Source organism: Lathyrus oleraceus, chromosome 1 (assembly GCF_024323335.1).
Source record: "Lathyrus oleraceus cultivar Zhongwan6 chromosome 1, CAAS_Psat_ZW6_1.0, whole genome shotgun sequence".
Classification (NCBI taxonomy): Eukaryota; Viridiplantae; Streptophyta; class Magnoliopsida; order Fabales; family Fabaceae; genus Lathyrus; species Lathyrus oleraceus.
This window is the reverse complement of record NC_066579.1, coordinates 288,222,189-288,237,822: the sequence shown is the minus strand read 5'-3', so window position 1 is coordinate 288,237,822 and position 15,634 is coordinate 288,222,189. Positions and strand designations below refer to the sequence as shown.

Below are 15,634 nucleotides of genomic sequence, written 5' to 3'. Positions count from 1 at the left end.
ATGAGTTAAGCCCAGCTAGAATACTATTATAAATAGTAAGAGTGAAGGGAGTGAGAATTAGAATTCACTTGAGCACTAAAGGCAATAGAGAAAGAGGAGAGGAAAAGTAAAGAGGAGTCAGGGTTCTCATCAGATTTACAAGGTAAGGAGGGAAATTCTTATCATTATGGGTTAGTATGATTGGTCAATGGGTAGGAACATGTTTTAGGTTGAAATCCTTAATTGGCATGGTTTTGGAATTATTAGGTCTTGATAAATACTCTTGAATTGTGATGATTAAATTATGCTAAAACTGTGAATGAATATATAATTGGATGAGTCATAATTTTCTGAACGTGTAGCTTTTTACGGAATCGAAATCGGAGGTCCGGAAGTCCTCCAACGATGAAAAATGCGGGGAAATCTGCATTCTGTTTCGTGTTAGCGCAGGAACAGCTTTCTGTTTCGCGTTAACCGGTTAACCCAGGGCGTTAACCGGTTAACACTGTTATAACATTGAAAAAAATTACATTCTGTATTGCGTTAACCGGTTAACCCAGGGCGTTAACCGGTTAACACTGTTAAAATTTGCCTAGGAGCGCATTCTGTTTTGCGTTAACCGGTTAACCCAGGGCGTTAACCGGTTAACACTGTTATAATATTGAAAAAAATTGATATTTAATTGTTGTGTGCGTTTTGGAATGAAATCTATGTGTACCCATTTGATGGTTGGCCTATACTGGTAAATAAAATATTGTATGAATGTGTATGTATACCATTATTGGATTGTAAATGATTTCTGGTTATGGATGTGTATATGTAATCATAGATGATGTGTGGTGATGAATGTGTATACGTACCAATTGTGAGTTATGGTGGTATGTGGTATGTTAAGATGATATAGATCTTAATTGTATATGTGTTGGTATGTGCGCATTCATTCATAGCATGGTTGACTTCATTGTGGAAGTGGTGAAATTGTGGGTTCACATGAGCAGACGTTGATTCTTAATTGGAATCAGGCGTAGTATTAAGCGGTGATCCTTCATTGGAAACAGACGTAGCAGACGTTAATCCTTAATTGGGCTTAGGCGTAGTTTTAAGTGGTGATCCTTCATTGGAAACAGACGTAGGGCTTTGGTCTTGTCCGGATCGGAAGCGTGGCTTGGATTCTAGATATTGAATCGGAAAGCGGTGAAACTTTGAGTTCACATTGAGGTACCACATGCATGGAGTCACATTGTCTTACATAGAGTCGTCTATAGTCATGTGATCATTGAATGCATGTATTGATGTGAGTGTGATGTACATTTGAAATATATGGAATGATTGCCTGTTAATATCATTGATATAATTATACCAAGTGTGATGAATTCTTAAATTGTGTTTTTAATTCATTGTGCCTTATTATGCTATTTCATAATGATTTGGAATTCTCACCCTTTCTGTTTGAATGTTACCTTTACATGGGTATCGTGCAGATACTACAGAGTAGTATTGCTGGAGTAGGTGGACGGTAGCTCGCTCAAGATTAGCTGGAGAGTTTCCGTATTTAGTTTGAAATTTGGTAATGAGTCAATGCTCTGGTCATGTAACACTGGGTAGATTAGTGGTATTGAACTCATATCTTAATTTGATATGCTTTATGTCATTAATTGTTTTATCTGAATTTGAAGTGATTATTGAGAGATGATCATGGTATGGGACATGGATCATATTATGAATTACATGAGTATTCTTTATTTTCCGCTGCGAACGCATATTGCTTGAATATTCATGTTGAGTGAAATGTGTTATTTTGAATGACCAGGTGTATTGTTGGTTTTTGAAAGTTCTAAGTTTCGAAAACGATGATGTGACGCCCTTTTCTTTATATGCGTGCTTATTTACTCTGATTATATGCTAAATAATTTGGGGTAGAAAAAAGGGTGTTACATTAGTGGTATCAGAGCATGGTCGACCAGTTGGTCAATAGTCGTTAGGGTTTTCAATCCTAGTATGCGACATGTGTGTGAGAACACTGTCGGTGCTTGTTTTATTTTCCATTGGCAGGTTGGGAACTCGAGGATAAGATGAGGGAATCGTATCAAGAATTGTTCATTTGAGGAATTTTCGAGGACGAAAATCTTTTAAGTGGGGGAGAGTTGTAACAGCCCAATTTTTAGGAATTAATTATTATATTATTTTATTATATTATATTTAATTATTTGGAGTGTTGAGTAATTAAGCGGTTGTGAGGTAGTATAATAATGGATTAATTAATTAATTAGTGTGGTAATCAATTATTTAGTTGATATGAGACATAATTGAATTATTAATTAACTTGGTTGCATAGTGAGTGGTTAATTATTTAAATTTAAATAGAGGTATTTAAATATTAGGTATTATTGGGCCTAGTGATTAAATTTAAAAGGAGTTTGGAAGATCGGCGTGACTCATCAGGGATCGGACCATGTCTAACAGGGTTCGATTTCTTCTCTCAGATACACCATTCCATTGGGGTTTTCCAGGAGGAGTAAGTTGGGATAGGATCCCACACTCTTTCAGATGGTCATCAAACTCTAGGCTTAAATACTCACCACCTCGACCTGATCGAAGAGTTTTAATATTCTTACCTAGTTGGTTTTGTTTCATTAGGTTTCACCCTTTTAGTATTAATGTTATAAATAGGCATTTAGAGATCAAGGACATATAGTCCATTGCGCATTTGTGAAGTAGCATAGAATATATCATTCAAATAAATTGAGCAACAATTGTTCTTTATTATAAATGAAAAACCAAACTTGTCCAAACAAGAAATGGAAATAATATTCATGCTAATTGCAGGTATATAATAACAGTTCTCTAACTGAATTATTAAACCACTAGGTAAAGTCAATACATAAGTTCTTATGGCTAAAGCAACAACCTTTGCTCCATTGCCAACTCGTAGGCCAACTTCACCCTTTGCCAAATCTCTACTCCTTTTCAGCCCCTGCACATTTGTACAAATGTGAGAACCGCATCCAGTATCTAATACCCATGATGCAGAAGTAGATAAATTTATTTTAATAACAAAAATACCTGAAGTTGAAGTTTCTACTCCATTCTTCATATCTTCCAGGTACTTTGGGCAGTTTCTCTTCCAGTGTCCGGTCTTACCGCAATGGAAGCAGGTGCCTGCCTTTACTATGCCTCCACTAGGCTTCAAAGCAACAGTGGGTCTGGGTTTGGCAACTTCCTTGCCTTTCCCTTTATCACCCTGCTTCGTGGGCCTTTTGTTCTGTCTCTTTCCATTTCCGATTATCAGAATGGACTTCCCTTTTGTCTTCAAATTCTGCTCAGCAGTTCTTAACATAGTTAGCAGTTCAGGAAGAGATTTGTCCATATCATTCATATTGAAATTTAGGACAAATTGACTGAATCCATCTGGCAACGATTGCAAGATCCCATCAGTCACAAGTTCCTTTCTGAGGGGAAAACCCAACCTTTCAAGGTTTTCCACATACCCAATCATCTTGAGCACATGAGGACTTACAGGGGCTCCCTCAGCTAACTTGCTTTGAAAAAGGGCTTTTGAAACTTCAAACCTCTCATGCCTTGCTTTCTCTTGATAGAGCATCTTCAGGTGTTCGATCATATCGAACGCTGCCATGTTCTCATGTTGCTTTTGCAATTCTTAGTTCATGGTAGCTAGCATGGGACAAGCATTTTCATTGGCATCATCGACATGCTTCTTTAAGCATCTCTTTCTGCCTTAGGTGCAGAACTAGGAGGTTCCTCTTCAAGAACAAGTTTCTCCAAGACATACAACTTTTTATCATGTTTGAGGACAATCCTCAGATTTCGGTGCCAATCCAAAAAATTTGTCCCAGACAATTTTTCCTTTGTCAAGGATTGATCGCAAAATGTTTGTTAGAGGTGTTTGTTGAGATTAATGAAAATATAAGTATCATTGACATATTTAATTAGGCCTTTAATTAAATATGCTCCCACTATTTTACTCAAAACAAATGACCCTCATCATTTGATTCGGAAAATCCCGTTGGAAGATTTTCTAGTGGGTCGAGATCCCTATTTCACTTTGTTCTAAATCCGCATAGGCGGATTACACAAAACTAGGTTATTTAGGTAGGAACTCCTTCCAATTGTATCTCATACAACTCTAAAAAATTTTAGTTGGGTGAATAACTCCTTATTCCAATCCATCATATGGATCATTCCCAACTCTTGCTTCTAAACATATATAATATTATTATAATTAAGTTTGACCCATCGTTTTAGCAGTTGGATATTACAATTATCCCATCGCACCTTACTAATATAGAACATGTACCTCGCGTAGGCGAAACCTACATTATCCGATACTAGTCTTGATGAGTGCTAAAACTTGGAAAGCAGGCGTATATAATATTATTATAATTTGTTTAGTTAAGTTTGACCTATTGTCTTAGCAGTTGGATATTACAATTATCCCATCACACCTTACTAATATAGAACATGCACCTCGCTTAGGCGAAACCTACATTATCCGATACTAGTCTTGATGAGTGCTAAAACTTGGAAAGCTTAAACTTGATATTTAATTTGAGGGAATTGTAATTGTTCTGATCTCACCGACTTATTTATCATATAAATCGTCTCTCACATGCATCAACATACATTCATATGCATCAACATACATACATAATGAAACAGTTATGGCCCCTAACGCAATTGTTCTCCCAAGCCAATGAGAGAACCTAAGCTAACCTAATAACGATCTAAGCTTCTCCAAGCAAGATCTTCAAGGTTGTCCTCCTTTGATATTGAAATCTTCTCTTTCTTCATAACATTGTCTTCTTCTCTTTCTTCATAACATTACATTACAGAAGAAACTCGTTTTACATACGAGGGATTGAGATGAGAAAAGAAGTTACATTAAGAGATTAAAAGGAGAGGCACGACACGCAGGTCGTATTTAAAAAACCCAAAACAAAATAAAGGAAAACTAAGGCCATAGCTGATCACCACAAGGCAATAATAATAAACACATTGTTATTATTATTAATTTTAATTCCTTTAATTAATTAAAACCAAATTAAATTTCAGCGACCGATCACACTACGCAGAGTTAGCCGGGGGTCCGCTGCCTGGTCAGCGCGAACGGGTTAACCAAAAAGTGTTAACGGGTTACTGCTGAAAATCTGCCTAGGAATTGAATTATGTTTTCGTGTTAACGGGTTAACCAAAATGTGTTAACGGGTTACTTGCTAAAAATCTGCCTAGGAATTGAATTATGTTTTCGTGTTAACGGGTTAACCAAAATGTGTTAACGGGTTACTTGCTGAAAATCTGCCTAGGAATTGAATTATGTTTTCGTGTTAATGGGTTAACCAAAATGTGTTAACGGGTTACTTGCTGAAAATCTACCTAGGAATTGAATTATGTTTTCGTGTTAACGGGTTAACCAAAATGTGTTAACCGGTTACATGCTGAAAAATCTGCCCAGGAATTGAATTCTGTTTCGAGTTAACGGGTTAACCAAAATGTGTTAACCGGTTACATGCTGAAAAATCTGCCCAGGAATTGAATTTTGTTTCGGGTTAACGGGTTACCCCAAAAGCGTTAACCGGTTACCACTGTTGAAAAAGGGAAAACTGAGGATTTGATACTTTAAAGCACAACTCTTGCGTAGTCACAACCCTAATTGCATAACCTTTTTGACAACACAACCCTTGTGCTGTCATTAACTCTAATGCATAACTCTTTGACAACACAACCCTTGTGCTGTCATTAACCCTAATGCATAACTCTTTGACAACACAACCCTTGTGCCGTCATTAACCCTAATGCATAACTCTTTGACAACACAACCCTTGTGCCGTCATTAACCCTAATGCATAACTCTTTGACAACACAACCCTTGTGCCGTCATTAACCCTAATGGACCAATTTCAGACCGTCAAACACATCTCGATTGTTGATTCATTATGATTGATCAATACGTCATTGCTTCACCATACTAATGTCGGATCAAGAAGCAAACGACCATTGATCGCTCAAAGGAAAACAACCATTAAGTGTTTGAATGAATGAAACAGAAATAGTATATCATATATACCGTATTTTGCATCAGGATTACTTATATCATATATATAACTTGATCGATCTCAATTTAATTACTCGTTTATTCTTTGATTCATTCTGTCTTTTAATCGTATTAATACAGAAAATACAGAAAATAAACAGCTATCAGATGCATGGTTTCGTAAGTGGCTCTGATACCACTGAAGGAGAATGGCGATCCAAAATGCAGCGGAATTTAAAATTTCTCCTTTAATGATCCTTACAAATGAGCATGATCAGTGATAGAATCGTTACCTCTTGTGGCGATCACGAACGTTGAACGATGACAACGCCTCTACTCAGTCCACACGAACGGATTCCTTCAATCTCAGTGCTAGCTGCTACGAATGAAGGCTTTGAGTGAGAGAGAGAGAGAGAAACGAAATTGCAAGTGTTACAATGCTTCTATACAAGGGTTCTATTTATAGAACCACTTGTGTGGACTGCAAGCTAAAAAGCCCACTCAAGTGTATATGACCCATATCTTATAATATGCCAAAATCACTTAAGCACGTGGTACTTTACCATATTTCGTATTCTACTTAAGTACACCGTACCTTACAATGTTCTATAATTCACTTAAGGGCACCGTACATTACGGTATTCCTTAATTACTCTATCTCTCATCAATTCGTCCTTTGTGTGTGACCCTATAGGTTTTCGCGGCATTGGCAATTATATTAAATCACGTATTTAACATAATAAACAGTGAGCCGTATCTAGCAACACATCATTGCTACCCAAATCACGAAAATGTCATGTGATCTGACAAATCCTTCTGTGATAATACTTATGTGTATAATTACCCTTTTGCCCTTATGTCTATATTGAACACAAGGCATAGACCGTGTCATCCTTGTCCAGTTCAATATTGGGCCCATAGACATTTATCCTGTTATGCAGGATGGGCAAATTCCATCTAGGTCACTCATGTCCCTCAGCATGCTTCGTGGAGTACCCATCAACTGTCTTTATGGTTATCCAGTTACGGACAACGTTTGATCAGCAATAAAGCACTTGACTCTACATCTAGGGTCCATAGTGGTTTCAGGTCGAAGAGTGGTATGCACCATTATCACCATGAGAATAACTTATGACACTTTGCATAACATTCTATATAGTATTCTCATAGAGGGTCAATCCAGTATAATTATTACTCTTAATATTCATACCTATGTTTAAGACTTGATAACTCCTTATCCATGATCCATGAGATATGATCATCAGTCTATATACATAATAGTCTTAATGCTTTAGTGTTATCCCATTTCACAATAAAGCTCGACTACGGATACTTTAAGAATAGTGTCCTTATGTTTAATGTGATCTCATGATCAAGTCACACTTGATACATTAAACGGACTAGTTATTCTAGGGACTTTATTAAACAAACGTAATAAAGAAAAAGCCTTTTATTATTCGATACAAGTACCAAAAGTATTGGCCTCTAGGGCTTACACCAACATAAAGGCTAGCTGCATTAGTTGTTTTGATAAGGCAAAAAGAGAGAGTAACCAAGGCCTATAATAAAAATGTTAAGGTTAAAACATTCTCGATTGGAGATTGTGTGTGGAAAGTTATTTTGCCTATGGATCAAAAAGATAAGACTTTAGGCAAATGGTCCCCTAATTGGGATGGTCTATTTCGAATCATTCAAGTATTCTCGAGTAATTCTTATGAGATCGAAGAGTTAGTACCTGACCATCGAATTCTGAGAGTGAATGGTAAATATTTGAAGAGATACAAACATATGCTACAGGAATTCAAATTTCAACAAAATAATATGCATAAATGCGAAATGCTAAAATGGTGTTCAAAAGAATGTGCCAAAATGGCGGTCATTACAAAACATCATAAAATAAAGACTAGAAATCAAATGGCATCAAAACAGAGAATCTGGACTTGAACTCTTCAAGATGTTCCTTTGAGAACAAAAGTATGGTGCTTAGTTTTGCAGAGGCTTCTTCCAATTCATATGGTTAGTATTTCAATCGAAGTGCAATCTTAATATGTTGAACCTCTTTGTCCGTTTCTTGGTTGACTTTTTCCCCGACAAAGCCGATTAAGACTTGTTAAGTTCGACTTTCTATTTTTCCAAGTCGGCAGTCTTCTTGTTCAGTTCTGAAATTTAGGAACGGTATGTCGAGATTTGATTTTCGAAAGAGGCCATTTCATTTTGTTGCTCTTGGATTTTTGTCTAGAGTTTATCGACTTGAGTTTCGAATGTTGCACTTAGATCCTACTCCCCAACAACTTTTCATTTCTTTTGGTGAATCTGAGCATCATAAGTTTTCTTAAGTTGAATGTCCCGATAAATACGATTGAAGAAAGCTTCGAAGTCGAATAGGAATTGAACAAGAGAGTAAAAATCTTTTATTTATTTATTGCCTAATTTCCTGAATGATAGAGAATTTCTCTGGCATCCGCCTTGAAATTTGAAGTAGAACTTATCATGGTTGAGTTTTTTTGAAGAAAGCTTGACGCAGAAAAAAAAGGTTTTTTCTTCTTTTCTCTATGCGTGAAAACGGATTGGCTATGAAGCCCAAATGAGGAAGGTTGAAGAAGGTTTGAAGTGGGTATTTATAGAAGTATTTTCCCTCAAAATGATGGACACGTGGCAAATGCATGTTAAGCTAAAGTGTTTCATTTTTCCAAGAAGTGAGAGTTGTTGGAAGTTAATAATTACGGCAAACCCACAATCTCCTAGAAAATAGGAGTAATAATGAGACTTTTTGCAAAAGAGTCCATTGGAAATGACAACTTGTGTTAAAGTTGTAATAATGACACTGACATCGGCAAAAAGGTTTGAATAGTGTCGAAAATCATTTCAAAAATGCCACCTTTCTCCTTTTGATTAAAGGAAAAGTCGAAATATGACATTTTTGGGGGCAATTTGTTACCTCAGATTTTTGACACAAGCTTTTGGTGCAAGAATTTGACAGTTTTTGAAAGGTTGTTTGATGACTTGGGTTTTTACCTAGGTCGAAATGGTCAGTTATGACCATGGAATCACATATGTATTATGGCGAATTGGTCATGTCGAAGGATGACAGTGACCTTGGTCGAACTTTCAAGCAATTAGTTAAAGACTAGGGATACATAAGTTTTGGACTTATTAAATTTAGAGTTTTCAATGTGATATTACTAATTGCACGCGATTGAACAAGACAAACAGGTAAGATCAGACAGTTTATCCAAAAACATGTGTAAAGCTTGTAGAGACGAAGGTTGCATGACATTGGGGATGTGACGCAGTTTGTTGAATTGACCGTTGTAAATGGTTACATTCAAACTAGTATATAAGCAAAGTTTGTTTGTAGTTTTAGAGGTCCGCAATTTCACACAAATTCTACAAACTCGAAGATCCCAAGTGTTTAGAGAGAAAATAGTGATATGAAAATGCATGTATTTGCGTTCCACTTTATGAATTAAATTCCTTATTTTTTAAGTCATTTACTGCATTAAAAATTATTTTCAAATTCTTTTTATTTTCGACTTTAACGTCAAATGTGTTTCAAACTCATAATTTTTGCACAATCTATTATGAGATCTTTTTTATTTTAATTCCTTAAATAAAATAAAATTTATCTTTATTTATCAAATTTCACGATAACATATTGTATCTTTAATATCATTTTTAAAAATCCATCATTTGCCATATAGTTTGGGATGACTTTATTGGACCTACAAAGAGGCAAACCATGGCAAAAGCTAGCTATAATAATAATAATAATAATAATAATAATAAATAATGCATGAAGTCTCTACGTGTATAGACATGATGCACTTGCTGAAGAAAGGGCAAATGTGAGATGTTATATTTAGATACTTAAAAATGGTTGACAAGTTTAATAAGCTTTAGATAAAAATAACTTTATTTTTAAATGAAGTTGCAAAAATGAATAACATAGTTAAAGAAATAAAGGAATTACGGTACATATAGAAAATAGTTAAAAAAAGTTTTAAAAACAACAACTATTATAAGTTTTAGAAAAAAATAACTTTACTTTTTAATGAAGTTGTAAAAATGAGAAATGTAGAAAAATAGTTTTAAAAAAAGTTTGAAACAAGATTTAGCTTTAAATCAAGTAAAAAAGAAAAGGTATATGAGAGTGATTTATATAACAAATTTATTTCTTATATTATATAGATTTCTTTCTCATAATATATAGATTTTTTTCTTATATTATATAGATTTCTTTTATATTATATTGAACATAGAAAATTCATAATTTGGTAATAATAATCTTTTTTGTCACTATCTTAAGCCGGCTCCATATAAAGAAAGAGAAAAAAAACACTAACCAATCCCTTCATATATTCAATTTTTCAATTTTTCAATTTTCAATTTTCAATTTCTTCTCTGTTTTTCTCTCCCCTCTCTTTCTTTCTTTCTGTTATTCCTCTGTTTATTTTCATCAACGAAATCTTCGCCATTTTCTCCGACAACATAATCTCTTCCATTTCCTTTTATTCAATTTCAATTATTACCAAATCATTATTATCATTCTCACTCTTTCACTCTACTAATTATAATTAATTATTTCCGTTCATAACTCTCTCTCTCGTTTTCCGGGAAAAATCAAAATTTTCCTTGAAACGAGAGAGGCGGAAACAGGAAGACCCTTGTTGATGAATCATTGAAAAATCGAAACTTGATACTGATTCTTAATTGGGTTTCTAAATTTGTATTTTTTTGATGATGGGTTGTTAGGATTTTTATTTTGTATGAGCGAGGGTAAGAAAGATGGAAGGGTTCGTGGAGATTGAGGTTCACGAGAATTCTTTGTGTTTGGAGGACGAGGTTGATGTTAAATATGAATTTGATGCTCCTATGTTCTTTGATTTCACAAAAGATGAATCGCTTTTGGATGATTGTGAAGCGGAACAATGGTTTGAATTTGCAACAAGTTATCCACCTTCACGTAAGGATTTAAGGATTATTGTTGAATCTGTTGTTATGTTTTTGAAAAATGTTGAAAAGTTGCATTCTAAATTTGTGATTGAGTGCATGTTTCTAATAGCGGTGAATTTAGTAGAATCGCGTGAAAATTTTGCTGTTGGTATAGGGATTATGCAGAGAATGTAATGCGTTGTTTTTGTGTGTAGCATTCGTGTCGAATTTTAAATGGGGAAATGGCAGTGAAATAGAAAATGCGAATGGATGTGTTGATCCTCAACAAGTTTCTGCAATGGATGATGAGAATAATAGAGGTAAAGTTTTTCATTTTTGTGCATCTATGTTTCTATTGTGCCTTGTTGCAAGGTTTTAAAACAAGGTATGGCTTCGCGAATGTCACCACGATATCAAAAATTGTGATCTTGAGGCGACTCTAATCGCAAATGTGACCGCAATATCAAAAATTGTGATCTTGATGGGTCTCTGATTGCGAATGTGACCGCAATTTCAAACTTTTGAAACATTTTCTTCAATTTTTTAATCAAAATTATAAAAATGATGTTGGCGACATTATATATTCACATTGTTGCCTACTTAATATTCATGTCACGTGTTTGAACTATTTTACAAGATTTATGTTACGTTGAATACATTTTTGTTTTCAGGAGTTAAAAATTCCTATAAAAAATCACAAGATGCTTTAGATGATAAGGTAAAGACACTAAGCAGGTCAAGTTCATCAAAATCTAAAGTTTATACATTCATGAAACCGACCGCAAGTCATTTGGCCAAGCTGAAGAACCTTCCAGAAGTTCAAACCTCTCAATCTCTCAGAAGGTATCGGTTACATTTAAGAAACCAAATAGTTTCTATACCGGCACTATAGTGTAGCCCTATAGCATTGCAGCACAGCCGAATTTGAAGAAAGCACTATTTTATGGAATTTGTGATTGACAACACTGATCGAGTAAATCAGTGTTGTCAATCGCATATTGAGTAACTAATTACGCATTTTGCATTTTCTTGAGTGGCATATGTTTGAGTTCAAACCCATTTGATTAAGAATGCGTTGTTGTTTTACTAAAGAAAGTATTAACTTTCGGTTTTCGATACCTTGATCCTTGCAGGAATCAGGAAAAAAGTTCTTTGTCTATAGACGGCCAATTATTAACCAAAAGGCAGAAGCTTGAAGCCGGTTTCCTGCGTAAGGTTGCACATCTGAAGCATCAAACTCTTCTTACACATAAAACTAAAGAGGTAATCAATTTTAAACGAAGTTTAATCAATTACAGTGTTGTCAATAGCAGGTCGCACAAGTTGCGTTTTGTTTGAATTCTGTCATGCTATAGCGCTATAGCATCTGTATAGCTGCTATTTCACAATACTTTGTATTAAATAGTATAAGATTGTTAACATCGAGATCTTGCATACGACCAGGAGGGGTAGTAAGATTGTAAAACATAGGGTCGTAACAAATCTCGTAAGATATTACTAAAACGAAAAAATAATACTATATATTTGAAGTTTTGTACATGATAATTTGGTAGGCAAGTGTATTAGTGCGAAAATGTCTTCTGCCGAACCGTAATTGTTGCGCCTCGGTATCTGGTCATCCTTCTATGCTTGTAATGGTTGTGGCCAGAAAATGGCCGATCATGGCCGGAAATGGCTAAGATCACACATAATCAATGGTTTTAAATTTTGATGCAGGTCGATGGTGCCGATGTAAATTTAGCCTCTAAACCAAACACTACTATTCCGAGAGAACCGAATCTGCAAACAGCACTCCGAGCACAAAGACACAAGTATATTAATTACTTCTAATATCATAATAAACATTGTTTCACAACCTTTTTATTGAATGACTTTATCTTATATGACAAAATGTTGAGTGGTTCTGTTCCTTTTTCATAGGTCTAGAACTAATACTGAATCCGTTAAACATACAAAATCGGGTTTGCAGGTTCCTAAAGCGCGGTCCTTAACTAAAAAAGTAAGTATTTATAGTTTAGAATGTTTCTCTTGTAATTAGAGGATGATATTCACAAAGTTCCTGATATATTTTCGATTGCAGGGTGGAGGTGCTTTGAACACAAGTTCCATCTCAAATAGTGAAACCAGGTAACATCGAGATTAGATATGACATCGACAATAACACGTAGACACTGTAATAAATTAAGAATATATAAGTTATGAATGTACCATGTGTCGGTATGAGACACCATAAACACGTGTAATCTGAAGTGTTGGTGCTACGAAGATTCTTACCTGTAACTTGTGTGCATTCTCATGAGCAAAGAATGTATAATTAATTGAATGTAACAATGTGTCAGTATCAAACACCTGACACACGTTCAATCTGAAGTGTCGGTGCTATGTAGATTCTTACCGGTAACTTTTGTGTGCATTCTCACGAGCAAAGAATATATAAGTAACTGAATGCAACATGTGTCGGTATCAGACACCAGATACACAATTCAATCTGAAGTGTCAGTGCTATGTAGATTCTTACCTGTAACTTTTGTGTGCATTCTCACGAACAATAATAACCTTGCTCTTATTTTGTTCTATTTCTTTTAAAGGACAAACTCAAAACAGGAAAAGTGTAGAATGATTAACAAACTCCGAGCTAGCACCGATGATAAGGTAAGTAATCATTAAACATTTTAGTCTCATCTGCAAAATTTGTTTCTGTCTCATTTTTCGTCAAAATAAGTCATTGATTTTATATACGTTGTTCTCAGAAACTCACAAATAAAGGAGAAAGAGGTGTTTTTCGGAATATCAAAGTATTTCCATTGGTAACGCTTTGAAAACATATTTAAATTTATCGTATTTGTGTCAGTGTTGTCAATTGCGGATCGTGTATCATAGTAGTTTTTGCTCATGCTCTCCTACGATATAATGCTATAGTTCCCATATTTGACAACACTGATCTGTGTTTTTTCATTGTAAATTCCTTTTGGTTCATCTTTTTAGGAAGAAAATGACAAGACATTTCAAGATGAACCACCAACAGAATTACTTAGCAAGGTAAGAACTAATTGCAATTGTTTTTTTTTTCTTTACATTTTATTTTCTATCATTGTTTTATGATTTTATGGTTTTATGGCTTTTATTGTAGCTCACCCTAACTTCTGAAGCCAAACAAACTGCAAAATCACAACCAAAGGAGAAATCAATTTCTAAGGTCCATCTCTCTTGGTATTCTTATGACAACTAAGGACTAATTTGGACCGATATTTCAAATTTCTATTCACCAAAAAAAATCGGAAGAATAATTTTGTTTTCGCTTTCCAATATAAAAGTAGTCATGCTTAAAGTTATACATTTTTATTGATCTGACGATTATGATTGATCGACAATATACAAAATATCTTTACACAGTCCTATACGAACTCATGGTTATATTCATATCATTACTTTGCAGAGCTTGAAGGAGAATAGACGTGGATCGTCGCGCCAAGAGCACGAGGTATGTTGGTAGTTGTAAATGTACACATTCACCAATGTTTTATTTTATAGAAAACACATTCGGTGAATGTGAGCTTATCGACTTTTTGTCTCGACATTTTATTTTAAGATGATGAACTTGGTCAAAGAAGAAATTCAGAGATTATACGGCAAGCAATATCAATGTTCTCAGGAAATGGGGTCCCTTGTGACAATGCAGACATGTAAGTTGGTAAGTAGAATAAAATCTAAACATAATATTCTTTTACGCAACATTTTAAATATGAAACCGAATCAATCAGTTCAATTGGTAGAACTAAAAACCAGTCAGTTCGGCTAATGGTTTAATCTCAACTGAACTATGACTTCGAAGGTTCCACTTCGATATCCATTCTAAAATTTAAAACTTTATGTCCATCTTTGTTTGAATCATATTTTGATACTTAGCATCCGTAGTAATTTACACAAAAACCCTTTTATTTTGACACAGGAGCTCGGACACTGATCGAAAATAGAGTCACCATTCTCCCCATCGGTGCTCATTAGTCTAGATAAATTTGCTTAAACTTACACAAAAGATTCCTTCAATAATTGGAAGACATTTCAAAGGATCCTTAATTGCTATTAGGGAAGAAGTTCCAAAAATGAAACAAAGTAATAGGGCATTGGAAATTCTCTAATGTCCATTTTCTTTTCTGTTAATTCTATGTATAAAGAAAGCTACAAAATGTAATGTGATACAGTTTGAGGCATATGAATAAAATACCTGTAAATTGTTACTGGTTACTAAAGTATGTAACACAATAACTAAGATTCTTGCACTACTATCCATTAGATGTTAGCTTAATATTAAGTTTGATTTTGTTATTTTGAGGAACATAGTTTAAATCTTATTGAAGATGGTGGTAAAAACAAAAGATTTGACAAATATTTTGCGCACGAGTTTTTGCCATCAAAACTCTGTCGTATTTTTGAAATGTCGATAAGTTAGACTAATACTTTGAGTTGTAAACTCATATACTAAGTTTGTGTTTGGATTGATACATTAGAACTGAGATACATTAGAATAGAGCAAAGCGAAATTAAGAATCATAGATTTATATATCCAATGAATCAATGGTTTGTCATAATATTATTAATTGAATAAAAAATATCTAATAAATTTAGAAGAAGGAATAAAAGAGGATTGAGATTCTTTGATTTCTTATGATTTAG

General features: G+C 34.5%; 1 protein-coding gene across 4 annotated transcripts; it reads left to right on the top strand.

The window, feature by feature from the left end:
• Positions 1–10,378: 10,378 nt before the first annotated feature.
• LOC127130849 (uncharacterized) lies at positions 10,379–15,246 on the top strand. Of its 4 annotated transcripts, none has more exons than XM_051059817.1 (14): positions 10,379–10,991; positions 11,176–11,280; positions 11,632–11,803; positions 12,094–12,223; positions 12,677–12,771; positions 12,881–12,959; positions 13,041–13,087; positions 13,549–13,612; positions 13,711–13,755; positions 13,946–13,999; positions 14,091–14,156; positions 14,397–14,441; positions 14,550–14,651; positions 14,910–15,246. In XM_051059817.1, exons 1-14 carry the CDS (start codon positions 10,814–10,816, stop codon positions 14,922–14,924), a joined length of 1,197 nt encoding a protein of 398 aa, XP_050915774.1. In that variant the 5' UTR covers positions 10,379–10,813; the 3' UTR covers positions 14,925–15,246. The 4 variants fall into 4 exon arrangements, with proteins under 4 accessions (XP_050915774.1, XP_050915769.1, XP_050915779.1 ...); XM_051059812.1 differs by having other exon boundaries at positions 13,711–13,767; XM_051059822.1 differs by having other exon boundaries at positions 13,711–13,767; positions 14,550–14,643; positions 14,910–15,059.
• Positions 15,247–15,634: the final 388 nt, after the last annotated feature.

What these genes read in the sequence shown, in the direction of transcription:
- LOC127130849 (XM_051059812.1), top strand. Translation starts at nt 10,814, where the DNA reads ATGGAAGGGTTCGTGGAGATTGAGGTTCACGAGAATTCTTTGTGTTTG. An exon ending in ACCTCTCAATCTCTCAGAAG is followed by an intron (nt 11,804 to 12,093) that starts GTATCGGTTACA and finishes TGATCCTTGCAG; the next exon opens with GAATCAGGAAAAAAGTTCTT. An exon ending in GAGCTAGCACCGATGATAAG is followed by an intron (nt 13,613 to 13,710) that starts GTAAGTAATCAT and finishes CGTTGTTCTCAG; the next exon opens with AAACTCACAAATAAAGGAGA.